Source organism: Orcinus orca, chromosome 3, assembly GCF_937001465.1.
Source record: "Orcinus orca chromosome 3, mOrcOrc1.1, whole genome shotgun sequence".
Lineage (NCBI taxonomy): Eukaryota > Metazoa > Chordata > Mammalia > Artiodactyla > Delphinidae > Orcinus > Orcinus orca.
The window spans coordinates 129,929,976-129,957,308 of NC_064561.1; the positions used below are offsets into that span (position 1 = coordinate 129,929,976).

Genomic DNA, 27,333 nt, shown 5'->3' on the forward strand with positions numbered 1-27,333 from the left:
ATGTACAGTCATATTTCATTTTGGTTTTGATTTACATTTCTCTAATGATTAATGATGTTGAGCATCTTTGCATTGTTTGAGTCCCTTATTGATGGACATTTAGGTTGTTTCCAGCTTTTTACTATTGCAAATGGTGCAAGAATAATAAGAAAGAATAGCATAGGGAACTATATATTCAATATCTTGTGATGAACCATAATGGAAAAGAATACAAAAAACTATATATATGTATAACTGAATCACTTTGCTGTACAGCAAAAATTAACATTGTAAATCAATTATACTTCAATAAAAAAATACAAAAAAGAGAATAGCACATATATTACTATGTGGCAGGCACTGTTTTAAGCACATTTCAAAAAGTGAACTCTTAATTCACATGACTACTGTCTGAGGTGTAGGTATTATTATTGTCATTACAGGTGATGGAACCAAGGCACAGAAGGATTAAGTGACTTAAGATCACAGCAAAGTTACCAGTTTGGATTCCATCTTAGGCTCTTACCCACTGAGCTGTGCTGCCTAATGCGTATGCAACTTTGCACATGAGCAGGTTTATCAAGTAAATTCCTGGAAGATAAATTGTATGCAAGTATAACATTTAAAAGGTTCATTTTAATAAACAGATTACCTGTAATGTAGACTCCATGCAAATCACTGTGGTGCAGAAGTCCTCCTAACATAAATTCTTGACCTCCAGATGATCTTTTTTTTTTTTTTTTTTTTTACCGGTACGCGGGCCTCTCACTGTTGTGGCCTCTCCCATTGCGGAGCACAGGCTCCGAACGCGCAGGCTCAGCGGCCATGGCTCACGGGCCCAGCCGCTCCGCGGCACGTGGGATCTTCCCGGACCAGGGCACGAACCCGTGTCCCCTGCATCGGCAGGCGGACTCTCAACCACTGCGCCACCAGGGAAGCCCCAGATGATCTTAATCTAGTACACAAAGAAGATAAACACTCAAATGGGCACTTTAAACAAATAGTAGATTGTGATACGTGCCCTTATGGAGGTTCTAGCATAATGAGAGAATAAAAGAAAAAAATTAAGGATACATGACGTAGGATGCAGGTCCTTGAAGGATGGGTATGGAGAAGAAAGCTTACCCAGACTAGTAGGATACTATCACAAAGGTTTTACCAGTACTACGTGGGATCAAATCAAATATAGAATGAGGACAACTACTACTTCAGAGGACTACTATAAGGACGAAACAAACAGTGCTTTACACATACTAAGCACGATATATGTGTTTGTTGTTATTTTTAGTAGTATTAGGCTGCTGTTTTTTTTTTTTTTTTTTTGGCCACGTGGCTTGTGGGATCTTAGTTTCCTGACAATGGATCAAACCCACGCACCCTGCAGTGGAAGCATGGAGTCCTAACCAATGGACCGCCAGGGAATTCCCACTAATGGCTGTTTTGAAAAGACAATATTCTTTTCACTACAGGGATTCACTAAATTCTCTTGCTTGTCAACTGATTGCTAATAATTATCCATCCTAACACTAACATGGGCTCATAATAATAAAGATTTTCCTTCAACAGAAAGGAAATAATGGAATCTAATACATTATGAGAATCTTAAAAATATTAATATACTTATTAATTTCAGCCCTAGGTTTTCATGTGAAACTAGTGACAATGCTTTAACATCTTATAGTTGCTTGAAAAAGGTCTTAAAAATAATCCTATTTACTGTTTGTCTCTGGTTTTATCCAAACCTACTTGTTAACTTTTTGTTTAAATAGGCTGATTTAAACCAAACTGAAGGAGATAAAAGTGTGGCAAATTTTGAATCATTTTATATTTCTTTAAATGAGACTTCTTAACGTGATTTATTCAGTTTCTCAAGAGTGTCTTAAGATAATAAGCTTTGATACGTGGATAACTAGTCATTTTTTCCCCTCATGCCCTTCTTGTTATATTTTTATTTTTGCGGGCTTTGAAATAAGGTATTGGCCTTACTTGAGCTGTATTTCTTCTGCATTCTAAGCATGTCCTACCACCAATCCCTACCAACATTTAAATTCGTGTTTATCTTTAACACAAAAGTGATAGGGGTCAAAACTGCAGAGAAATATTTATTCTTTCCTATCAACGGGGGAGAGGGCAAAGTAAAAACAAAAACAAAAAACACTGTTCTTAATAACTTTGGTTGCTGCATATGTGAAAAACAAGATCATGAAAATTATACCTGTGCTTTTACTTAAAATTTATTCCTTAATCCTTTTGATGACATAAATCCCTTTGGCAGTCCGATGTAAGCTATGAACCCACTTCCTCCAAGGAAATACAGATATACGTACTAACATAAAATGTTGCTTATATTTTTCAAAGATTCACAGGCCCCTGAAATCCATCTAGAGGTTTATTTTTTAAGAGGTTTATTTTTATGGAAGGGGAGATTAGAAAAATATAATTTGTTAAGCAAGACTAGCAAATAAAAAGCAAATTGGTCGTCCTGGAAGTCCTGTCCAGTGCATTAAGCAAGAAAATAAAAGAGCTGAAAGGAATAAATAAGCTATTCTCAATTAACATGATTATTTATGCAGAAATTCCAAAGAGAAACCACACAAAAGCTACATGAATAACTGACCTTAGCAAGGTCACAGGATACAAGACCAATACACAAAAATCAACTGCAAAAAAAAAAAAAATCAACTGCATTTCCATATAGTAGTGAAAACAACTGGAAATTAAAACAATACCATTTACAATAGAACCAAAAAGCATTACATACTTAGGTATAAATCTAACAAAATATGTGCAAGATCTGCATGCAGAAAATCAAATGAGAGAAATCAAAGATCCAAATGGATGGATATACCATGTTCATGAATTTCAAGACTCATAAATATTATTAACATGTCAGTTTTCTCCAAATTGATCTATAAATTCAATCCCAAGCAAAATCACAGCATACTTTTTTTTTAAACATCTTTATTGGAGTATAATTGCTCTACAATGGTGTGTTAGTTTCTGCTTTATAACAAAGTGAATCAGCTATACATATACATATATACCCATATCTCCTCCCTCTTGAGTCTCCCTCCCACTCTCCCTATCCCACCCCTCTAGGTGGTCACAAAGCACCAAGCTGATCTCCCTGTGCTATGCGGCTGCTTCCCACTAGCTATTTTCCATTTGGTAGTATTTATAAGTCCATGCCACTCTCTCACTTCGTCCCAGCTTACCCTTCCCCGTCCCGGTGTCCTCAAGTCCATTCTCTACATCTGCATCTTTATTCCTATCCTGCCCCTAGGTTCTTCAAAACCATTTTTTTTTTAGATTCCATATATATATATATATATATGTTAGCATACGGTATTTGTTTTTCTCTTTCTGACTTACTTTACGCTGTATGACAGACTCTAGGTCCATTCACCTCGCTACAAATAACTCAATTTCATTTCTTTTTATGGCTGAGTAATATTCCATCATATATATGTGCCACATCTTCTTTATCCATTCATCTATCGATGGACACTTAGGTTCCAGCATACTCTTTTTTTGTTTGTTTTTTTTTTTTGCGGTACGCGGGCCTCTCACTGCTGTGGCCTCTCCGGTTGCGGAGCACAGGCTCCGGACGCGCAGGCTCAGCGGCCATGGCTCACGGGCCCAGCCGCTCCGCGGCACGTGGGATCTTCACGGACCGGGGCACGAACCCGTGTCCCCTGCATTGGCAGGCGGATTCTCAACCACTGCGCCACCAGGGAAGCCCTCCAGCATACTCTTTTAAAGTAAAAATTGATAAGCTGATTCTAAAATTTATATGGAAATATATAGGAACCAGAATAACCAATGATGAAAAAGAACAAAGTTAAAAGACTTACAGTAACTGATTTAAAGATTTGCTATAAAGAGTAAACTAAGTCAGTGTGGTATTGGTGGAAGGATGAACACATATCAGTGGAACAGAATAGAGTCCAGAAATAAACCCACGCATATAGGGGCAATTTTTGATGGAGGTGCAAAGACAAATCAATGGGGGAAATAATAATCTTTCAACAAATGATGTACCTCCATACACAAAAAAATAAACCAGAAACTTAACTGCATACCACATTACTTCAAAATGTTTCATAATAAATTTTATATGCATGCAATCAAAGTTCTGCATTCTGGAGAAGTTCTGACAAAGAAAACAGAGTTATTTAAGTTTTTTTTTTAGGGGAGAGACTTGAAAAATTTTAAAGACTGCTATTTTAAATAGTTAAGTCACAGTTTTAAGTGAAGAAAAATTATTGGGGGTTTGTAAAGCTACTGAACATGCTCATCACACTAAACAAGACAGCAGGCGAACTGGCTTTAAAGTTATAAACATATTGATCTTTTATGGTAATCTAAATCCCTGAGCTTCTAGTATGCTCATAATCAGGAGAAATTAATGCCTCAGTTCTAAGTCTCGTTTTCTTCATATCTAGGTATCTTTACTTTGGGGAAATGGATGGTTATGGATTTGCAGAAGAGGAAGATTAAGAAGCTTGTTACTGCGAGAAAAGGGTTTACTAGTGATGAAATAAAATGTATCCTTTAAGGCAGAACAAGAAAAGTTAAACATAAAATTCTCTGTGTGTCCCTCTGGGCCTCCTCCCTCCCTAATGTGCACGTGCATCTGCATTAAACATTAACCAGAGCTCCCCAAAGATACAAGCGCATGCTCCACCGTAGAAATCAATTTTTTCCCTTTCTTCTGATGCTAGCCATGTAACTTCCTAAAAGAAGCGTAGCTCTGTAGGGGGTCATGGTGCCTTGTTGCTCGCTTTCCACGTGCTTACCTGGGCTATGTATCTTTGGTGAACCTTATGTAAAATATCAGTATGTCATTTCCACGTAAGATTCTCCGTCTTGAAAACGGATATAACTGTGTCTTAGACTTCTAACAGGTGGAACAGTTCTCAGGGCTTTCTGAGGGTCTGTCTTCTGGGTTATAATCCTCAGTTTGGCCCTAATAAAATTCCCTTTTTTTCTTTTTTTTTTTTTTTTAACATCTTTATTGGAGTATAATTGCTTTACAATGGTATGTTAGTTTCAGCTTCACAACAAAATGAATCAGTTATATATACACATACATTCCCATATCTCTTCCCGCTTGCGTCTCCCTCCCTCCCACCCTCCCTATCCCACCCCTCCAGGCGGTCACAAAGCACCGAGCTGATCTCCCTGTGCTATGAGGCTGCTTCCCACCAGCTAACTACCTTACTTTTGGTAGTGTATATATGTCCATGCCTCTTTATCGCTTTGTCACAGTTTACCCTTCCCCCTCCCCATAGCCTCAAGTCCATTCTCTAGTAAGTCTGTGTCTTTATTCCTGTTTCACCCCTAGGTTTTTCATGACATTTTTTTTTTAAATTCCATATATATGTGTTAGCATACGGTATTTGTCTCTCTCTTTCTGACTTACTTCACTCTGTATGACAGACTCTAGGTCTATCCACCTCATTACAAATAGCTCAATTTCGTCTCTTTTTATGGCTGAGTAATATTCCATTGTATATATGTGCCACATCTTCTTTATCCATTCATCCGATGTTGGACACTTAGGTTGTTTCCATCTCTGGGCTATTGTAAATAGAGCTGCAATGAACATTTTGGTACATGACTCTTTTTGAATTATGGTTTTCTCAGGGTATATGCCCAGTAGTGGGATTGCTGGGTCATATGGTAGTTCTATTTGTAGCTTTTTAAGGAACCTCCATACTGTTCTCCACAGTGGCTGTATCAATTTACATTCCCACCAACAGTGTAAGAGGGTTCCCTTTTCTCCACACCCTCTCCAGCATTTATTGTTTCTAGATTTTTTGATGATGGCCATTCTGACTGGTGTGAGATGATATCTCATTGTAGTTTTGATTTGCATTTCTCTAATGATTAGTGATGTTGAGCATTCTTTCATGTGTTTGTTGGCACTCTGTATATCTTCTTTGGAGAAATGTCTATTTAGGTCTTCTGCCCATTTTTGGATTGGGTTGTTTGTTTTTTTGTTATTAAGCTGCATGAGCTGCTTATAAATTTTGGAGATTAATCCTTTGTCCGTTGCTTCATTTGCAAATATTTTCTCCCATTCTGAGGGTTGTCTTTTGGTCTTCTTTATGGTTTCCTTTGCTGCGCAAAAGCTTTTAAGTTTCATTAGGTCCCATTTGTTTACTTTTGTTTTTATTTCCATTTCTCTAGGAGGTGGGTCAAAAACGACCTTGCTGTGATTTATGTCATAGAGTGTTCTGCCTATGTTTTCCTCTAAGAGTTTGATAGTTTCTGGCCTTACATTTAGGTCTTTAATCCATTTTGAGCTTATTTTTGTGTATGGTGTTAGGGAGTGATCTGATCTCATACTTTTACATGTAGCTGTCCAGTTTTCCCAGCACCACTTATTGAATAGGCTGTCCTTTCTCCACTGTACATTTCTGCCTCCTTTGTCAAAGATAAGGTGACCATATGTGCGTGGGTTTATCTCTGGGCTTTCTATCCTGTTCCATTGATCTATCTTTCTGTTTTTGTGCCAGTACCATACCGTCTTGATAACTGTAGCTTTGTAGTATAGTCTGAAGTCTGGGAGCCTGATTCCTCCAGTTCCTTCTTTCGTTCTCAAGATTGCTTTGGCTATTCGGGGTCTTTTGTGTTTCCATACAAATTGCAAAATTTTTTGTTCTAGTTCTGTGAAAAATGCCAGTGGTAGTTTGATAGGGATTGCATTGAACCTATAGATTGCTTTGGGTAGTAGAGTCATCCTTTTTTTCTTCTTAATGTCATTGTTAACTGAATTTTCTATGGCATTAGTTTATTTCTAATCCAGAGTAATCATTAAATCTGGTCAAGTTTTTGACCACTACAAAATTCCTTCAGTTATTTCAAGGATGTTGGGTATTAGGGAATAATACCAAAATCATTGCACCAGGTGAAGCTAATGACCCAGCACGTTTTGGGAGGGGTTAAAGGGAGATAGGGCCCTTCGCCGTATATTCACAGGAATGGGTGGCCCGTATAGCAGCTTTCCAGGCCCACCAGGCCCTGCCCTCTGGCTCCTTCCCACTGCCTGGCCTGTGCCCCAGCAGCTCCTCTGGCCTACAAGGCCCCCTCATTCCTTAGCTCTGAAAGCCTGCTTTTCAAGAGCCGCCGCTCCAGCTCAGCTCCATCTTTCTCTTACTCGATTCCTAGACGCTTAATATTTGAACCAGCTAACTTTACCTTCACTGACGCACGCACTGCCTCGCCCTGTTTTTCTAGGTCTCGAGCTATTATTTAAAACTCGGTTGCGCACAGCTGGTCACGTTACCGGGGTCTAAGTCGGACAGAGCTACCTGCGCCGTCCCCTAACCATGTGAGCTCCGGCTCTGGCGCAGAGCCAGGGGCCGGTGTCGGGCCCCCGGCCGCCACGCCCGCCTTTCCGGTTGGGGCCGCGCAGCGCGGTCACGTGGCTGGAGGAACGGTGGCCAGCGCAGCGTGGAGACTCGGCCTCAGGTGAGCGCGCTCAGGGGGCGGAGGGACGGGGGCGGCGCGAGGCGGCCGGGGTTCAGCTCACTTAGACCTGCTCTCGGTTCCTCACCCGCCAAGGACAGTGGAGAGGGTCCGGGGCCAGACCCCCGGGCGGGGCTGCGCAAATTCGAGAAGCTCGGCAAGTTATGTACAAGCTGGTAAACTGGCTCCTTTTTCCGCTCTTGCTAGTTGAATGTCCTCATCTTATATTGTAGAAATAAGGAATAGATTTTGAAAGACTCTTTCTACCTCTCTCATCTCCTCCTTTATTATTACTTTTTCTATATTTTTCTGCTAATTATGAGCCTTAAAACTACAGCGCAGTAAATGCAATGTGGTATCCTGGATTGGATCCTAGAACAGAAAAAGGACATCAGTAGAGAAACTGGGGAAGTCCTGATAAAGTATTTGGTAAGTGCGTGTATCAATGTTAATTTCTTATTTTTGATAAATGTACTCTAATATTGCATTAGAGGAATTTGGGTAGAGAGCATACAGGAGCTCACTGTACTATCTTTGCAACTTACTGTAAATCTAAAATTATTTTAACATTAAAATTTAAACAAAATCCTACAGCGGTATGCTGCAGATCACTGTTTACAGAAAGGGCTGAAGTCAGTTCCTTTTTTGCCAAGCCTGACAGGAATTACGTGTCTGTTTGATCAACTTGTTTGCTAAGGAAGTAGTTGTCTGGCTAGTGGGTGTGGATGCTTCTAGTTCAAGTTTTCCGGGCAGGAATCTGTTTTCTTTTTCAATTCCATCCATTAAGTGTCTCTGGAGCACCTGTTATGCGCAAGTAAATGAGAGACACTCATTCCCTACAGTAGGGCCGTGTGTGATAAAAAAGCAAGTCAGGTAGGAAATACGGACTATTAGAAGGATACAACGCAGAGCTAGGAGGGCTCAGAGGTAGAAGAAAGCACATCTGGCCCAGGGGAGTCAGGAGGGCTACTGGAGGGAGTGGCTGTCACCCTGAGGAGGGCCTGAGAGGAGAAAGCATTCTGGGTGGAGAATGGCTCCGGCAGAGGCTTTAACGAGACCAGGCTGAGGGGGCCTGGGAGCAGGTACAATCCCTTTTCCACGGAAGCACAGAGCATGCCCAGGGAATACTGGCAGATGGCACAGGAAGTGAAAACTGGTTACGTTGTGGAAAACAAGGTGACACCTACTTTAATCATATATATCATGGGAGCTATGGAATGTTTTTGGGCAGGAGAGGGGCATCATTGGATCTGTGCTTGCAGATGACTGAGTTGGCAGCAATGGCTTGGAGTAGATCAGTTAGGGAAGTATTGGTTTAGCCCAGGAGAAGTAAAAGAAGTTCATCCGGGGCTGTGAAGTTGATATGCAAAGAAGGACATGGTTTGGGGAGATTTTGTGGACCTAGAGGACTTGGCAACTGAAGGCACTGAAAAGAAGAAAAAGGAAAAAACCCCAAATCCCAAAGTTTTGGCCCTGGATATTTTGGAGCATGATTGATGGGTTTGCAGAAACAGAGGACTCAGCAGGAGACCTGGGGTGGCAGTGGGGAGGGTAATGCATTTGTTTTTGAACAAGCTGTGTTTGAAATGCTGGCAGGATATCGAGCTGGGGATGTGTATTTTAAGAGTTTTCAGGAGTGGAAGCCAAACATACAGAAGGGACAGGAAGAGGCAAAGGAGTCTGAGTGGGCAGGTAGGAGCCAGTCAGGGATCCCTGTGGGGTTGAGGAATGAAGGTGGGCCAGAGGACTTGGACATGGTGTCAGTAGCATCACAGCTTCTGCAGAAGCGCAGGAGCCTGAGGAATGAGGCTAGATCTTAGAATTAGCAATTAGGAAGATACACATCACTTTCAGAATTGTTTTAATGGAAGAGTAGAAGATTGTGTGCTCACGGTCTGTAGTCTGTTCATTCAGTCGCCATTCCCAAGTGGGCCAGGAGCCAGGGATATGGATTCTAGTTCTGGCCCTGCCACTGCCTGTGTAATTTTGGGCAAGTCATGTATGCTTGGGCTGGCATAAGAAGACACCCATAATAAGACCAAAAGGACCTTTTTATTTCTAGCAACACCTAATAGTCCATAGAGCCAGGGTTCCATGGGGCACACTTTGGAAAATGCTGCTATAGAGCCAGAATTTTAGAGGTCTAAAGAACGGAAGAAACTTATCCAGTCCCCTGACTTGACAAATGAAGAAACTAATACTCAAATTCATATTAATGAACATTGATTTCAAATATATTGATAGTGTCCAAAATACTCCTATAAAGTAGTTATGCTTAAAGCCATTTTGGAAATCCTAAAATAGACTCTGAGAGATTAAATGACTTGCCCAGGATCACAGAGCAGCAAGTGGTGGTGTGAGATTTGAACCCAGGCCTTCTGGGTCAGGGCCCTTCTCTGTCACACATCCTGCTGCCTCCTTGGTTGTCAGCCTTGAATGCATTTAAAACTGGTTGAATGGGGCTTCCGTGTGGCACAGTGGTTGAGAGTCCGCCTGCCGATGCAGGGGACACGGGTTCGCGCCCCGGTCCGGGAAGATCCCATATGCTGCGGAGCGGCTGGGCCTGTGAGCCATGGCCGCTGAGCCTGCGTGTCCGGAGCCTGTGCTCCGCAACAGGAGAGGCCACAACAGTGAGGGACCCGTGTACCGCAAAAAATCCAAAAAAACCCAAAACTGGTTGAATGGAATGTTAGTAACTTCAACTTTTTTCCCCTTTCTTAGAAAAAATGTGTTCCAAAAGTCACGTCTTAACCACTGGACCACCAGGGAAGTCCCGACTGCATTACGTATTAATATTACTATATAATTAGTATATAACAGTGGGAGAGTACACAGCCAACAATTCCCAAAGTTACATTTTAAAAAACACTAGAGCATTAGACCATGTGAAAGCTCATTTTGTTCACCTCTGAACAGTAGGAAGGTGTACCTGTGATGCCTGAATATATGTGGCACATTGAAAAATATTCTTAGCTGATCCTGTGATTGCTTACTCTTTCCTCTTATTGCTTTTTTCCTTTGCGTTGACCAATTCTGTTTTCTTCACTGTTGGCTACCAGACCCTGACCAGGCCCTTCTTAACAGAGGCAGGAGGCTGCACTAGAGGTAAAATACAGCCTCTTAGGGATTAGTCTTTGATTCAGTAAGTAATATCCTATCTACCTTGACAAATAAAAATAGACAAACATTTTTAAAAATTTATTTATTTATTTATTTATTTATTTTGGCTGCGCCGGGTCTTAGTTGCAACATGTGGGATCTTCTTGTGGCATGAGGGCTTCTTAGTTGCGGCACGCAGACTTCTTAGTTGCAGCATGCGAACTCTTAGTTGCAGCATATGTGCGGGATCTAGTTCCCCGACCAGGGATCGAACCCAGGCCCCCTGTATTGCGAGCACAGAGTCCTACCCACTGGACCACCAGGGAAGTCCCTAGACAAACTTATTTAGGAAATAAACTTGTAGAGGAACCAAGATGATTTCATAAAAATTTTGGGAAAAAATGGGTCCAATATACTTTGTTGAGTGTTGCCAAACTAGCTGTTTTAGACTTTTACTCTCAGTTTTACTTGATATCATAAATAATAGGAACTTGGTTTACTCTGATGTTAATCTCATTGAAGTTCTCTGAAAGATAGAAAGCAGTGGCTAAGAGTCTAACAGTATCTCTGACGTGAGGGGTCTAGATTCAGAATCTGGCTCTCTCTCTTTTTAGCTATGTTATTTAACCTCTCTGTACTTCAGTGTAATTGTCTAGACTTAACAATAGTATTGTCTTGTAAAGTGTTTGTGAAGATTAAATAGAATAATCTAAGTAGAGCACTTAGAATAGTGCCTCGCACACAGAAAGCAAGCAACAAGTGCTAGCTGTTATTAGATCATGGCTTAAAAGTTGTTGCCAATTTTTTAAATTAATTAATTAATCTATTATTTATTTTTGGCCATGTTGGGTCTTCCTTGTTGCACTTGGGCTTTCTCTAGTTGTGGTGAGTGGGGCTGCTCTTCGTTGCAGTGCACGGGCTTCTCATTGCGGTGGCTTCTCTTGTTGCGGAGCACGGGCTCTAGGCGTGTGGGCTCAGTAGTTGTGGCTCGCGGGCTCTAGAACACAGGCTCAGTAGTTGTGGCATCCGGGCTTAGTTGCTCCGCAGCATGTGGGATCTTCCCAGACCAGGACTTGAACCTGTGTCCCCTGCATTGGCAAGCGGATTCCCAACCACTGCGCCGCCAGGGAAGCCCAAGTTGTTGCCAATTTAAGGCATCCAGTTTAATCATTTTCTTTTCTAGGAGGACACAGCTGATTAACACACTTGTCGTCTTTTCCCCTAATCTAGTTAAAAGGTCTCATTTTTTTTCTGTTTTTAAAAATACATTTTAATATATTATTGAGGTATAATTTACATATAATAAAATGTACCATTGTAAGTATATGGTTTAATGAGTTTTGACAGACCATCATTCCAGTCAACATACAAGACTTTTTCATCACCCCAGAAAAGTTCCCTCATGCCCTTTGAAGCCAACCTTCCCACCCCAGGTAACCATTGATCTGTTGTTTTGCCTGGATTTCATACAATACATGGTTCTTCTGTTAGCATAATGTAAGATTCATCCACATTATTGCATGTATCAGAAATGTATTATTTATTACTGAATATATTCTGTGTGTGGACTACCACAATTTGTCCATTTTCTTGTTGATGGACATTTGGATTGTTTTCAGTTTTTTGGCTAATTTGAATAATACTCCGAACATTCATGCACACATCTTTGTATGAACACATGTTTTCATTTCTCATGGGTAAAGCTTAAGAATGCAGTTGTTGGGTCACTTGTTTGAAAGAAACTGTCAAACTTTTTCACAGTGGTTGTACCATCTTATACTCCTGCCATCAGTGTATTTGGGTGTCCACATCCTTGGCAACACCTGGAATTGACAGTGGTACGTGGTGGAATCTCATTGTAGTTTTTTGTAATTGTAATCTATAATTCCTTGATGAATGATATCGAGCCTCTTTCCATCTATGTATCTTCTTCTTCCTTTTTTTTTGGCTGCGCTTTATGGCTGGATCTCAGTTCCCCGACCAGGGATTGAACCCGGGCACCGGCAGTGAAAGTCTGGAATCCTAACCACTAGGCCACTGGGGAACTCTCCAAGTATCTTCTTTTATAATGTATCTCTCTAAAATTTTTAAGGGCCTTTGTTTGTTTTGTTTTGTTTTTTAATTTTTTTTTTTTTTGGTATATATATATATATATTTTTTACTGGTATGCAGGCCTCTCACTGCTGTGGCCTCTCCTGTTGCGGAGCACAGGCTCCGGACGCGCAGGCTCAGTGGCCATGGCTCACGGGCCCAGCCGCTCTGCGGCATGTGGGATCCTCCCGGACCGGGGCACGAACCGGTGTCCCCTGCATCGGCAGGCGGACTCTCAACCACTGCGCCACCAAGGAAGCCCCTGTTTTTTAATTCTTTAAGGGCCTTTGTTTTTAAACATTGAAAGTGTATGGTACCTTGACCCTAAAAATAACAGAAACCCCTTCAAACATGATAGATTTATTTGGCATCTTTGTGTGGTTTTAAAAGTGGGAGACTAAGAGAGAGACTTAAGCAAAAATACAAGACTGAGATTTAATTATTTTTGAATGTCCTGGTAAGCAATTACTTAAACAGCAGGATATTTAGAAAGGATTTCAGATGTGTTTATTTTCTTTTTTTTTTTTTAAAAAAAAATGAGTCTTGAGAAAAGGATGAAATATTTCTAAATACCTTCAGCAAAGCAGCTGTTTTGAAATGGCTGGTGGTGAAAGTCCCTCTTCACTGCCCTTGTACTGGAGGGACAAGGCTGAGCATTTCCGGTGCTCTCCAGCCAACAGGTGGACACTGTCACCAGGTAGGTGCCCACAGTGGGCTCCACACGGGGTGGGGGGGTTGCTCAGTGATGGGCATTTCTCTGTAGGGCTTTTTTTTTTTTTTTTTTTTTTTTGCGGTACGCGGGCCTCTCACTGTTGTGGCCTCTCCCGGTGCGGAGCACAGCCTCCAGACGTGCAGGCTCAGCGGCCATGGCTCACGAGTCCAGCCGTTCCGCGGCATGTGGGATCTTCCCGGACTGGGGCACGAACCTGTGTCCCCTGCATCGGCAGGGGGACTCTCAACCACTGCGCCACCAGGGAAGCCCTCTGTAGGGCATTTTTATCCAGAGTTAGCCCCAGGTTATCCGGTGTGGAGCCTTACAGAGGTAGCTGTTTTGTTTTTCACCCCAGGCAAGTATTTCAGTTTATTGGTTTTATTTATTTAATTAATTGATTTATCTACCTATCTATCTATTTATTTTGGCTGCACTTCGAGGCATGCAGGATCTTAGTTCCCCTACCAGGAATCAAACCTGCGCCCTTTGCAGTGGAAGCACAGAGTCTTAACCACTGGACCGCCAGGGAAGTCCCTCAGTTTGTTTGTTTATTCCTTTCTCCCTTTCTCCACTTATTTAAAAGTACTGTTGCGCACTGATCACGTCTTAGATAACTGTGTAGGCACTGGGCATGCATTGTGATCCAAACAGACCAAAATCTCTACCCTGTGGAGCTTGCATTCCACTTCGGGCCCTCGGGAGCGGGTTTGGGCTCTGGTAGAGGAAATGTCCAGGTCGCACTACCTTTTGAGAAGCGTAACAGGCAGGCCAGAGCCACCTTCTGCTTCCCTAGGCTCCCAAGTGTACTGCTTTCCCCCTTTGAATGGTGTGCTTTGAAAAATGAGTAAAATATAGAGGGGTATGTTAGAAGGTCATAAATGCCAAGAAGAAAAGTCAAGCAGAGAAGTGGGATAGTGAAGAGGAGTTGGCAGTTTTAGGTGGGGTGTCAGGAAATGCCACGCTGAGAAGGTGACGCTGCAGGAAAGACCCAAGGAGGTGAGGAACCAGCTGTGCATCTGGCTGGGGGAAGAATGTTCCAGGCAGAGGGAACTCGAAGCTCTGGGGCAGGAATGCCTGGCTCGGTCAGTAATACCAGGGAGGCTGGGGAGGGCAGGGTGAGGGTACGGGGCAGAGGTGAGCTTGGGGCCCCTCGCCATTGGAAGGGCTTTGACTTTTACTCTGTGCTGAGAAACACTGGAGGGTTTTGAACACAGGTGTGGCATGGTTAGAGAAAGAGAGGGACGATGGGGGGGACCTTCTTCCCTCCATCTGTCACCGTCCCGACAAAACCTCTCCTAATCGTATCTGCACAGAAATAGAAAATGAACCAAGTAGAGCCGTAGGAGAGAGCGTAAGGGCCCTGAGCACCTGAAGTAGGTAAAGCGTTGTGAGGAACAGAGGCAAGATGGTCTTAGTCATTGGAAGCTGGGTTTTCAGAGACTCTTCTGAATTTTATACAGCCCTTCGGCTTGTGAAAACTGATCCCTTTCCTTTGTAAGCTTGTTTGTCAGGGGCGTTCTTTTTCCTTGGCAAAGCCTGATCTGCTTTATCCTGATCAGTAGATTATTGGATTCAGTAAAAGTCTTTCCTGTTTCCTTGGAAATAAGGAGTCAGATCTTTTCTTACCCGAAAAGTCCTGAAATGTCAAACCGCTTCAGTTGGATTGCAAGGGGCATCTGTGTGCTTGTGCATTGCTGGCTGTGCCTGCAAAATACAGGAAGGAACTTTTCTTCCCTGGCAAACCCAACCTGGATTATACTGACGGCTTTTTAACTCCTGTTTTCTCTTAACTGCAGATAACGTGTTTATCCCTACGGTAAAGGCGGCACGTGGCTGATGAGCAGGGAGGCGAGGCCGCCGAGTGAGGCAGAGGGGCAGGCCTGGGAAGCAGAGGACGATGACATGGCAGAAGGCGATTTAGGGTATGGCCTCAGAAGAAGGCCCGGCGGCATTTATGAAGTGCAAGTTTCACATGTATTTACATCTAGAAAAAGATCAGATGGAAAGGCCTTTAGTCCTCCCCCGTTTTCAAGAAATGGGGAAGAAAGAAACAGTGCCATTTTTCAGTATTCCAAGCATAAGAGCTTGCATGATACATACCCGGAAGGACCCCAGATTCCCTATCACGGCCGACAAAGTAGCACTGGTAAGAATGCCCAGCATCCTCTTTCTCCTTCTCTTTTCTGCCCTGTGGATTTTACCAATGCTCTCCGCCTCCCAACACATGAAGATGGGTCACCATCGTGGATTTTAGAAATTTATCTTTATTCACCTCTAGAGGTTGATTGGTGATGGTAAAAGTGATGTTTCTGTCTGCACGTATTATACAAATTGTGAAGTACAGTAATTATTCTGCATCAATACATATATGTTAGTTATATCAATAAGTAATTACTTACCTTGCTTTTCTTGTGAAGTAGTGGTATACTTCATTTGTTCTTTTTTTGTCTTATTCAACAAACATTTATTGGGTACCTGTTAGGTGCCCAGCACAGTACCAAACTCTGGGAATAACATCAGTAAATAAAATAGTCAAAGGCCCTAATGTCATGGAGTTCACATTCTGGTAGAGCAGACAGAAAATAAACCTGCAAATCAACAGCTATGTAACATCAGGCAGTGGTACGTGAAAAGACAGTGAGTGAGTGGAGGGTCTAGGGCGCTGCTGTTTGAGGCACAGGTCAAGAGAGGTGACATTGGGCTTCCCTGGTGGCGCGGTGGTTGAGAGTCCCCCTGCCGATGCAGGGGACGCGGATTCGTGCTCCGGTCCGGGAAGATTCCCACATGCCACGGAGCGGCTGGGCCCGTGAGCCATGGCCGCTGAGCCTGCGCGCCTGGAGCCTGTGTTCCTCAATGGGAGAGGCCACAACAGTGAGAGGCCCGCATACCACAAAAAGAGAGGTCACATTGGAGCACTGCAAGCCTGATGCTCACCTGGGGAAGGAGTGTTACAGGCAGAACACACAGGCTTCAGGTTATTTTAGGGATGTCATAAAATTCTCAAAACAAAATTAATTTATCATAAGTAAAAATAAATTGTGCTGTACACTAAGGAGAGAATAAAATTCAGAATCATATTGTGATAGAATGTTACAACTGCGAAGTGACCCGGAACTGGTGGATGAGTCCCAGCCTGCACTGAGGTACAGCTCTGGTGTGGCTGAATCTTTTGTAATCCACATTGTAAAACTTCCCCACCAAAGTGGAACAAACACAATTAGAACAACATGAAAATAATTTAAGAAACATTTCAGATTTACGAAAACATGGTGCAGCTGGGGATCGATCTCTGTCCTTCAAAATCCTTCGTGAAATTAGGATGGGATTATTTATATATTCTTCTTCCAAGTCCTTATCATGCATAGAGGATGGATACTGTTTTGCAAGCAAGATGTTGAAAATTGAACATTATGCTAAGATGCCTTTACAAAAATGTGAGGAAACTACTGGGATATAAACAAGAAGTAATAGTAATGGTATGAGCTCCTATATTTTTTGAGTTATCAACTTTTGTCTTTTTATCAAAGTTGACTTGATCCTAGGTGAGAATATTGTGTTAGTTTCCTCTTGCAAATAGGCAGTTTCCAAATTACCAGAAATTTAATGGTTTAAAACAACATAAATTTTATTCTCTTACAGTTCTGTAGGTCAAAAATCCAAAACAGGTTTCACTGGACTAAAATCACGGTGTTGGCATGGCTGCCTCCCTTCTGGAGGCTCTAGGGGAGAACCCGCTCCCTTGTCTTTTCCACCTTCTAGAGGCTGCCTTCCCTGGCCGTGGTACCCTTCCTCCGTCTTCACAGCCACTTCTCCCGCTGCCTCATGCTGATACTGACTCCCCTGCCTCCTTCTTTCATTTATAAGGACCTGGGTAATCCAGAATAATCTTCTATCTCCAAGTATTTAATCACACCTGCAAAATCCTTTTTGCTAGGTATTCACAGGTTCTGGGATTAAGATGTGGACATCTTTGGGGGCCATTATTCTGCCTACCACAGGTGTTAATAGAATAGAACTTGTCATTGTCAACCCAGTGTTACTTTTTAAAAAATTTATTTTTTTATTTTTGGCCACACCATGCTGCATGCAGGATCTTAGTTCCCCGACCAGGGATTGAACCCATGCCCCCTGCACTGGACCGCCAGGGAAGTTCCCCAATGTCACTTTTGTCCTTCATTGGAACCCTGAATTATCAGAGTAAAAACATGACTTAGGTTTTCCCTTGGTTACTGTCATGTTGATGAAAGTTCAGAATAGCAAAGAAAAGAATTGTTTTGAGAAATTTTTAATGTCCTTCAAAATATTCTTTCTAAATTTTTTTGCTTCTTTTTACTTCCTGTTCTCTTGCTATAATTTATCACTTCAATGTTTTTCTATTGCCAGTGAAACTGCAATGTAAATGAAGTTCCTGGGAAGCCCAGATTAATGTCTCAGTTGATCGATCCCATTAAGGAGAGAATAATTGAAGTTACTGGAGACTTCTAGTGATTCTCCTTGGAAAGAAATTAAATTCAGGTTATTTCTTAGATATTCATATCACGATATTGATCAGGCTTAAGCCAAACACCAAAATTTATTTACTTTACTCACCAACATTCATTAATACTGTGTTTGGATATAGTAAGTAACCAATTCATTAACAACAGTTTTATTTTAGAGTCCTTTTTTTTTAAGAGTCTTTCGATTCAAAAGTATGTGTCTTTTCATTTGTGGAATGTTCTAAGCTATCTGTTTTTATCATCATTGGGTTTATTACAGTTATTTTCTCGTTTCAATTTAGGGAAAGGCTGTATTTGATATTTTGTAAACAAATGTCCCGTATTTAACTAGCTAAAGAAAATATTTAATTTTTTTTTCCCTCTAGTAGATTCTGATTCAGAGTTGTCAAATGTGGAATTAAGGCAACGTCTTCAGGAAACTTTAGAGGTAGGTCCTCTGGCTAACATACAAATTCTCATGTGAATAAAGTCCACTGATAGATATTTTGTGTAAGTATTACTAACATGGTATGGAAGTCAACTGTTGGCTTTCCAGAGATTCTCGGGCCACACTGTCAAGCTCATAGCTTCCAACTGGCCTCCGCATCTCAGTGGCTTCGTCGCCTCATCTCTCCGAAAGGCTGTTCGTATAAACATGCCCTCCTGTTCTCCTTTCCAACTTATTTCTCTAATCTCCTCCTGGAGAAAATAATCACTCCCTTCCATCTGTCTTCCCAGTATGTGTGACTTGAAATAACCTGACTTAATTGAACCTCTTTGAAGTCAGAGGACTAGAAAGTACCCCAGCGGGTCTGAGGAGACCATCCATCTTGCTGGGAGTTGGAGTTTCTATGAGGGTGCTTGTCCTTTCAGGAACAGAAAGCCCGTCTTAGTGTGCATTTGTTTTTTTTGTTTGTTTTTTTGGGTTTTGTTTTGGCCGTAGCATGTGGGATGTTAGTTTCCCGACCAGAGGTCGAACCTCAGGCCCCCTGCAGTGGACATATGGGGTCTTAACTGCTGGAACGCCAGGGAACTCCCTTACTGTGCCTTTGTATCTCTTCTGGTGACCGCTACTCTACTGGTTTCCTAGGGCTGCCCTGACAAACTGGTGTCTTAAAAGAGCAGATCGCGGCTTCCCTGGTGGCGCAGTGGTTGAGAGTCTGCCTGCCGATGCAGGGGACACGGGTTCGTGCCCCGGTCCGGGAAGATCCCACATGCCGCGGAGCGGCTGGGCCTGTGAGCCATGGCCACTGAGCCTGCACAACCGGAGCCTCTGCTCTGCAACGGGAGAGGCCACAACAGTGAGAGGCCCTCGTACCGCAAAAAAAAAAAAAAAAAAAAAAAAAAAAAGAGCAGATCGATTCTCTCTCAGCTATGGCGGCTAGAGGTCTGAAATCAAGATGTGGGTGGGCCATGTTCCCTCTGAAGGGTCTAGAGGAGAATCCTTTACCACCTCCTAGCTTCTGGCGGTTGCCGCCAACAACCTTTGGCTTGTAGCTGCGTCACACCAGTCATTGGATTGAGGCCTACTGTAATCTAGTATGACATTAATTACATCTGCAAAGACCCTATTTCCAAATAAGGTCGAATTTATGGTACCAGGGGTTAGGACTTGAGCATATCTTTTGGGATGGGGGGTACGGTTCTACCTGTAATAGCTACTGTAGCCTGTGTAGCCAGCCGATCATGTTCTTATTTTATGTGGTCTAAAGCTTTTTCTCCAAATTATTAACTGTGTGTGGCCTAGATGGGTAAAAGCAAAAGATTTGGGCTTTTAGTCATAACTGGCACCTGACAGCGAGCATCTCAGTTTTAGCCTCTCTGGTCCACTTATAAAGCCTGGAGGAATTTCCAACCTCATTTTGTAAGGTCAGAGCACTTTGAGTCAAAGTGAATGTTGAGCTTAAATGTAGACTGTCTAAATTGATCATTTGGGGTTGCATATCTCACAGATAGGAAGACTAATTGTATTTTTCTCCTCAGGAGGTAGAAATTTTGAAAACTGAACTTGAGGCATCTCAAAGACATCTTGAAGGTAAAGAGGAAGCATTGAGAATTCTTCAAAGCAATGTAAGAAGTTACTTTTACACTTTCATCAGGCACACATTCCAATGATAGGTAGTATGGTTTTATCTTTTATTTTTTTAATTTAACTTTATTTTTATATTTTTGGCCATGCTGCACAGCTTGCCGGATCTCAGTTCCCCAACCAGGGATTGAACCCGGGCCATGGCAGTCAAAGTGCCGAATCCTGAACACTAGACCACCAGGGAACTCCCTGGTTATAGCTTTTAAAATAAAAGCATCAGTGTTTAATATAGTTTTTTTTTTGAGCTATAGATTTTTAAAACAGCTTTATTAAGATATAACTTAACGTCATGAATTTCACTTGTTTTAAGCAATTTATTTTTACTAAACTTAGAATTGTGTAACTATCATCACAACGTAATTTAGAACATTTCCATTACCCCAAAAAAGGAACCTCTTACCCATTAGCAGTTATTCCCATTCCCATCCCCAGCCACCACTAATCTACTTTCTGCTTTATAGCTTTGCCTTTTCTATTTCATAAATAGAACCATACAGTATATGTCTAGATTCTTTTGCCTCTTGATTCTTATAGTTAGCGTATTTTGAAGGTTCAGGCATGTTGTAGCATGTGTCAGTGCTTTCTTCCTTTTTTATTGCCAGATAATATTCCATTATATAGATATGCCACATTTTGTTTATCCATTTACCAGTTGATAGGTATTTTGGGCTATTATGAATAATGCTGCTATGAATGTTCATGTACATGTCCTTGTGTGCGAAATCCATTCATTCATTCTCACGTTCATTGGGAAAGAACCAAACCAAGATCTTCTGACTTTTGAACTATCAAACTCTATACAAAAGGTCTCTGTGGGAATCTCATCTCAAGGTACTTTTCTACTGTCTTAAAATAAAAATGTGAACTTCACCTTGCATATAAGGGTGATTGGAAATTTAATTTATACTGTTACAATCTTTATTTTTCTTAGGCAATATTTGGCAAAGCCACAAGTCATACCCAGGCAGTGCTTCAAAAAACTGTGGAACAAAAGAGATCCTTGGAGAAGGTATTTGACCACATATAGCGTATAGTGTAGACTTGTTCAATTCAATAAGCTTTCAAATAGAATTCCCTTAAAAATCACCGTACCAGTGGATATGTCATTTGTGCATACCCTCTGCTAGGTGTACTTCAACTTCATACAGTCCCTTCCCTTTTGGAGCTTATAATCCAAAACAGATTGTCACATGGGCTAAGCCTGCCAAATCGACACTTCCTGTTTTTCTTCTTTTCCTATTTTTCTTCTTCTGCTTGCCCTGCAGAGCCTGCCTCTTTCTGATCATCTCATCTTCACTAAAAAGGTAGTTAGGAATCACCCTAGATGGTCATCTTCCTATTCCTGTTTTACTCTCCCTTGGTGGGAGTGTCCTGGGCTCAGGCTTCCAGGAGTATATGTTGGGGTCTGCATGGGTTGGGGACAATGAGAAATCTAGGTTCAGGCCAACAAATTTGAAATGTTCCCTGTAATAAGTAAGCTTCAGCAAAGCTTCTTGAGTGCTAAAGAGGCATGTCATATGTGTTTATAAACATCATAGACTCTTTTTGAGCAGTAATTAGTTTTTTGTCTTTAACCTATTTCTGTGAAGTGACTAAATGATTTATTTCAGATATTCAAAAGTCATGAAATGATTTATTTGTAGTAATTTCCTTGAAAGTGCTATTTTTTTCTATAGGAAATAAATGCCTTGCAGTGGGAAATAGAATTTGATCGCAATAGATTTAAAAATATAGAGGAATCTTGGATCCAAAGATATGACAGGTTTGTATATTATTATTCCATAATTTTTCTTTGGAAATTTTTAAACTGTGTATAATTCAAATGTAGCTTAGGCTTTCTTCTTTTTTGAGCACACTAAGTATAAAATTCAGGGAATTCCCTGGTTGTCCAGTGGTTAGGACTTGGTGCTTTCATTGCCATGGCCTGGGTTCAATCCCTGGTCAGGGAACTAAGATACTGCAAGCCACGTGGCACAGCCAAAAAAAAATAAAATAAGATTCATATTGCTTACCCACTTACCAGTTCCATATTTTACTGTTACTGTTAATTTTCTTTCTTTAAAAACTAGTATAGGGCTTCCCTGGTGGCGCAGTGGTTGAGAATCTGCCTGCCAATGCAGGGGACACGGGTTCGAGCCCTGGTCTGGGAAGATCCCACATACCGTGGAGCAACTAGCCCCGTGAGCCATAATTACTGAGCCTGCGCGTCTGGAGCCTGTGCTCCGCAACAAGAGAGGCCGCGATAGTGAGCGGCCCGCGCACCGCGATGAGGAGTGGCCCCCACTTGCCGCAACTGGAGAAAGCCTCGCACAGAAATGAAGAGCCAACACAGCCATAAATAAATAAATAAATTAAAAAAAAAAAAAACTAGTATAAACTGTATATTAAAATACAGTTTAAGAGCCATGTTTCCCAAGTTATTTTAGCCTTGCACTGTTTTTTCAGTCTTTTGAGCAACTCTTGTATTAGTGTGAATTTATTTAATAACTTTGACCTTATGAATATGCTATAATTTAATCACCGAGAAATTGATTTGGTATCTGGGGTTATAGATGGCTTTAGTACCTAATTTTAAAATTTATTACTTCTTAACTCTTAATTTGAGATAATTGAAGACTTACAGAACAGTTGTAAAAATAGAACAACTCCTATATATCTTTCACCGAGATTCTCCAAATTTTAACTCTTTATCACATTTACTTTATCATTCTTTTTTCCTTTCTTTCGCTCTCTTTGTAGTTAAATACATAAATATAGAGGTAATATTTTCTGAACGATTGTGCATATATAGGGTCCCATTACTCTAAATACTTCAGTTTGTATTTTTTTTAAAAAAGTGACGTTCTCGTTTATAACGTAATACAGTTATAAAAATCAAGACCTTAACCCAATACTATTATTTAATGTGCCAACTATATTACCAACTATCTTAATAATGTTATATTATTTTTTATATTACCAACTATCTTAATAATGTTCTTAGAACAAAAGAGAAAAAACAATTTCCCCTGTTCAGGACCAGTCCAGAACCACATGTTGCATTTGATTGTCATGTCTAAATTTTAGTCCCCTTTAATCTGAAACAGTTCTTCAGTGTTTATCTTTTATAACCTTTACATTATTTTGAGGCGGACAGGCCCATTATTTTATAGAATATCCTACAATGAGGGTATCTGATGCTTCTGGCTTGAATTGGGTTGTGCATTTTGGGCAATATTACCACTGAAGCAGTGTATTCTTAGTCCATCACATCAGGAGGCATGTGGTGCTGATTTGTCCTATTCCTAGGATGTGAATCTTGATCACTTGGTTAAGGTATGGTGTCTGCCCTCATTCTCCACTATTAAGTCACTGTTTTTCCCCTTGTAATTAATAAGCATCTTGTGGAGAGATACTTGAAGATTATGTAACTATACTGCGACTCAGCAGACTTTTCACCCACTCGTTTTTGCATCCACTGATATTCTACCTGAAGCAATTATTACTACAATGTTGCCAAATGGTAATTTTCTAATTCCCTTCTTCCTTCTACATTTGTATGTTGGCACTTTACTGTAAAAAAGAGTTTTTCCTTCTCATTTGTTTGTTTATACCAATACGGATTCAAGGATTCTTGCATTATTCAGTGGGTTAAAAGCTATTACTACCATAATTTCTTTTGATGCTTAAAATTTTCCAACTTCGGTCAGTGGCAGCCCCATCAAGCACAGGTGTTCCTGTGACTTTTTGACGTTTATTTTTCTTTGAGCACTTTCTTGCTTCCTGGTACAAGATATTCTAGGCCAGTATGCCTACAATATTAGGTATCTCTTCAAGGAGCAGCAATTCCTTTTAATGGGGAATGGTGTTTAGAAATCAAGATCTGAGTGCTGGGTGTGCTCATTACTACTGAGGATTCACTGCGTGAAGTTCCTCTCAGAGGACAGAGCTGGAAAATACACAGATGCAGACACACATATATATACATCTATCTATCTGTCTTTCTGTGTCATCGATTTATCATCTATCTACCTGTCTCTTTATCATTTATGTATGTATGTATCTGTCACATATCAATGAGATCATACTCATATCTCCAGTTGCAGACCACCACCACAGGGTTCATCTTAGCCTTGCCCCCCTCTGCATTTGTAAGTCCCACAAGGAGACACCTGGCTCCAGTTACCCTGTATGTTTACTTATTTGTTCCATCATAGACTATACAGAAAGTAACTTTAGAATTGCTAATACATACCATTGTAAAATCAAACCCATTAACTAGAGTTCCATATTTGTTTACAGTTTTGTTTTTAGCCTGAATTAAATTTAGCCTGAATTGTAATTAAAAACGGTCACCAGATCATCTGGTCTAATTTATAACTTTAAATAAAATACCTATCAAGACGTGATATTCCTAGGGAATATTACATGCTGTGCTTGGGACAGGCCTCGTATCATTAAAACGGTGGTCACGAAGTTAAAGTTTCTCAATGAAAAGTGAAATATGGTTCACATCATAAAAAAAAAATTCTGTATCCATGTATGTGACGCATGTTGACTGTATTGTGGTGAACATTTTGTGATATGTACAGGTGTTGAGTCATTGTGTTGTACACCTGAACTAATGTAATATGTCAGTTATATCTAAAAAACAAAAAATGTAAATCTAAGACATTCCCTTTCCATGAATTACCTACAAATTAATAAAACCTGAAATCAGTTTCTCAAGCAATGTCTATAGCCCTTGAGGAATAAAGCACCTTTTTTTTTCCCTTTATAAATTTATTTATTTATTTACTTATTTTTGGCTGTGTTGGGTCTTCATTGCTGCGTGCAGGCCTTCTCTAGTTGCTGAGAGTGGGGACTATTCGTTGTGGTGCATGGGCTTCTCACTGCAGTGGCTTTTCTTGTTGCGGAGCATGGGCTCTAGGTGTGCGGGCTTCAGTAGTTGTGGCACGTGGGCTCACTAGTTGTGGCACGTGGGCTCACTAGTTGTGGCACGTGGACTCAGTAGCTGTGGCTTGTGGGCTTAGTTGCTCTGCCGCATGTGAGATCTTCCCAGACCAGGGCTCGAACCCATGTCCCCTGCATTGGCAGGCGGATTCTTAACCACTGCACCACCAGGGAAGTCCTGATGGTGGGCAATTTAGGAACTCTTGTAAGTAATTCCAATTTTCATTCAATAGATAAAGCTCCCTATGTATCTTTTTCTTAAATTGAGGTATGATTGACATATAATATTGTATTAGTTTCAGATGTACAATATAATGATTTGATATTTGTATATGTTGCAAAATGATCATCACAATAAATCTAGTTAATATTCATTGACGTACATCATTACAGTTTTTTTCTTATGTTGAGAACTTTTAAGGTCTACTCTCTTAGGAGCTTTCAAATACTGTACAATAATTGTTAGCTACAGGCTTCATGCTGTACATTGCATCCCCAGGACTTATTTATTTTACAGCTGGAAGTTTGTACCTCCCTATGTATCTTTTTATGCAAATTTTGGAAGGTGACCTAAGCATGTAGTTGGTGTTCAAATGGTTATTAACTTGATTGAAACTTTAGTAAAGAGAATGAATGTTCAAAATAGATGACTTAGAGGTATTTCTGGTTCTCATACTTTCTCAGCTAAGTATACAGAAGGGTTAAGAGTAAGTTGAAAGTCTAACCACACTCCTTTAAATTTTTATTTTATTACATATATAAATTCTAGACTGTTTTGATGTAAGAAAAATTATATTAGAGTTTTCATGTTCTAATTATGGGATTAAATATTCTCATTCACCTACAAAGTATTAATGTTTTAGTTACTTGGAGGGTACTTTTTTCCAGGCTAAATTGTGAAAATGCAGTCCTCAAAGAAACTTTGAAACTGAAAACAGAAGAAATTAAAATGCTCAAGTCTGAAAATACAAGTAAGTAGAGTGGTATTTTGATAATTCTTTAAAAATACTATGTTAAAAGATCAGTTTTATATAGAATGTCCTATGTTAAGAACAAAATATCAATAGACAAAGTGCTAATATTTTGAAGTAACATTTTAAGGATAAAAGAGAAGAAATGCATCAGTTAGTTTTTTTTTTAACATCTTTATTGGAGTATAATTGCTTTACAATGTTGTGTTCGTTTCTGCTGTATAACAAAGTGAATCATCTATATGTATACATATATCCCCATATCCTCTCCCTCTTGCATCTCCCTCCCACCCTCCTTATCCCACCTCTCTAGGTGGTTGCAAAGCACCGAGCTGATCTCCCTGTGCTATGCAGCTGCTTCCCACTAGCTATCTGTTTTACATTTGGTAGTGTATATATGTCAGTGTTACTCTCTACATCGTCCCAGCTTACCAGTCCTACTCCCCGTGTCCTCTAGTCCCTTCTTTACGTCTGTGTCCTGTCCTGCCCCTAGGTTCATCAGAACTATTTTTTTTTTTTTTAGATTCCATATATATGTGTTAGCATCGGTATATGTTTTTCTCTTTCTGACTGACTTCACTCTGTATGACAGACTCTAGGTCCATCCACCTCACTACAAATAACTCAGTTTCATTTCTTTTTATGGCTGAGTAATATTCCATTGTATATATGTGCCATATCTTTATCCATTCATCTGTCGATGGACACTTAGGTTGCTTCCATGTCCTGGCTGTTGTAAATAGAGCTGCAATGAACATTGTGATACATGACTCTTTTTGAATTATGGTTTTCTCAGGGTATATGCCCAGTAGTGGGATTGCTGGGTCATCTGGTAGTTCTACTTTTAGTTTTTTAAGGAACCTCCATACTGTTCTCCATAGTGGCTGTATCAATTTACATTCTCACCAGCAGTGCAAAACGGTTCCCTTTTCTCTACACCCTCTTCAGCATTTATTGTTTGTAGATTTTTTGATGATTCTGACTGGTGTGAGGTGATACCTCATTGTAGTTTTGACTTGCATTTCTCTAATGATTAGTGATGTTGAGCATCCTTTCATGTGTTTGTTGGCAATCTGTATATCTTCTTTGGAGAAATGTCTATCTAGGTCTTCTGCCCATTTTTGGAATCTTTTTTTTTTTTAATTTAATTAATTAATTAATTAATTAATTTGGCTGCATTGCGTCTTCGTTGCAGTGCGCGGGCTTCTCACTTGCAGTGGCTTCTCCTGTTGCGGAGCACGGGCTCTAGGCGCCTGGGCTTCAGTAGTTGTGGCGTGTGGGCTCAGTAGTTGTGGCTCATGGGCTCTAGAGCACAGGCTCAGTATTTGTGGTGCACGGGCTTAGTTGCTCCATGGCATGTGGGATCTTCCTGGCCCAGGGATCAAACCCGTGTCCTCTGCATTGGCAGGCGGATTCTTAACCACTGTGTTACCAGGGAAGTCCAGGTTGTTTGTTTTTTTGATATTGAGCTGCATGAGCTGCTTCTATATTTTTTTGGAGATTAAT

The 27,333-nt window shown here is 40.8% G+C and overlaps 1 protein-coding gene and 1 non-coding gene across 9 annotated transcripts in view; one reads left to right on the top strand and one right to left on the bottom strand.

Moving 5' to 3' along the window:
- The first annotated feature begins 6,799 nt into the window (after positions 1–6,799).
- CCDC125 (coiled-coil domain containing 125) overlaps positions 6,800–27,333 on the top strand; it is a 32,735-nt gene continuing 12,201 nt past the window's right edge. The window contains exons 1-8 of one of the 8 annotated variants that reach the window (XM_049707930.1): positions 6,800–7,458; positions 15,154–15,503; positions 18,222–18,283; positions 19,819–19,905; positions 20,856–20,933; positions 21,190–21,228; positions 21,601–21,686; positions 25,745–25,827. In XM_049707930.1, the coding sequence (XP_049563887.1) occupies positions 15,194–15,503; positions 18,222–18,283; positions 19,819–19,905; positions 20,856–20,933; positions 21,190–21,228; positions 21,601–21,686; positions 25,745–25,827 (745 nt within the window). In that variant the 5' untranslated portion in view covers positions 6,800–7,458; positions 15,154–15,193. Of the gene's footprint in view, positions 7,459–7,487; positions 7,885–15,153; positions 15,504–18,221; positions 18,284–19,818; positions 19,935–20,855; positions 20,934–21,189; positions 21,229–21,600; positions 21,687–25,744; positions 25,828–27,333 lie in introns of those variants that run through there. The other 7 variants (XM_049707933.1, XM_049707928.1, XM_049707931.1 and 4 more) reach the window with 7 other exon arrangements.
- Positions 10,808–10,880, bottom strand: TRNAA-CGC (transfer RNA alanine (anticodon CGC)). Its single transcript has one exon. It is a non-coding gene; the product is annotated as a tRNA-Ala (tRNA).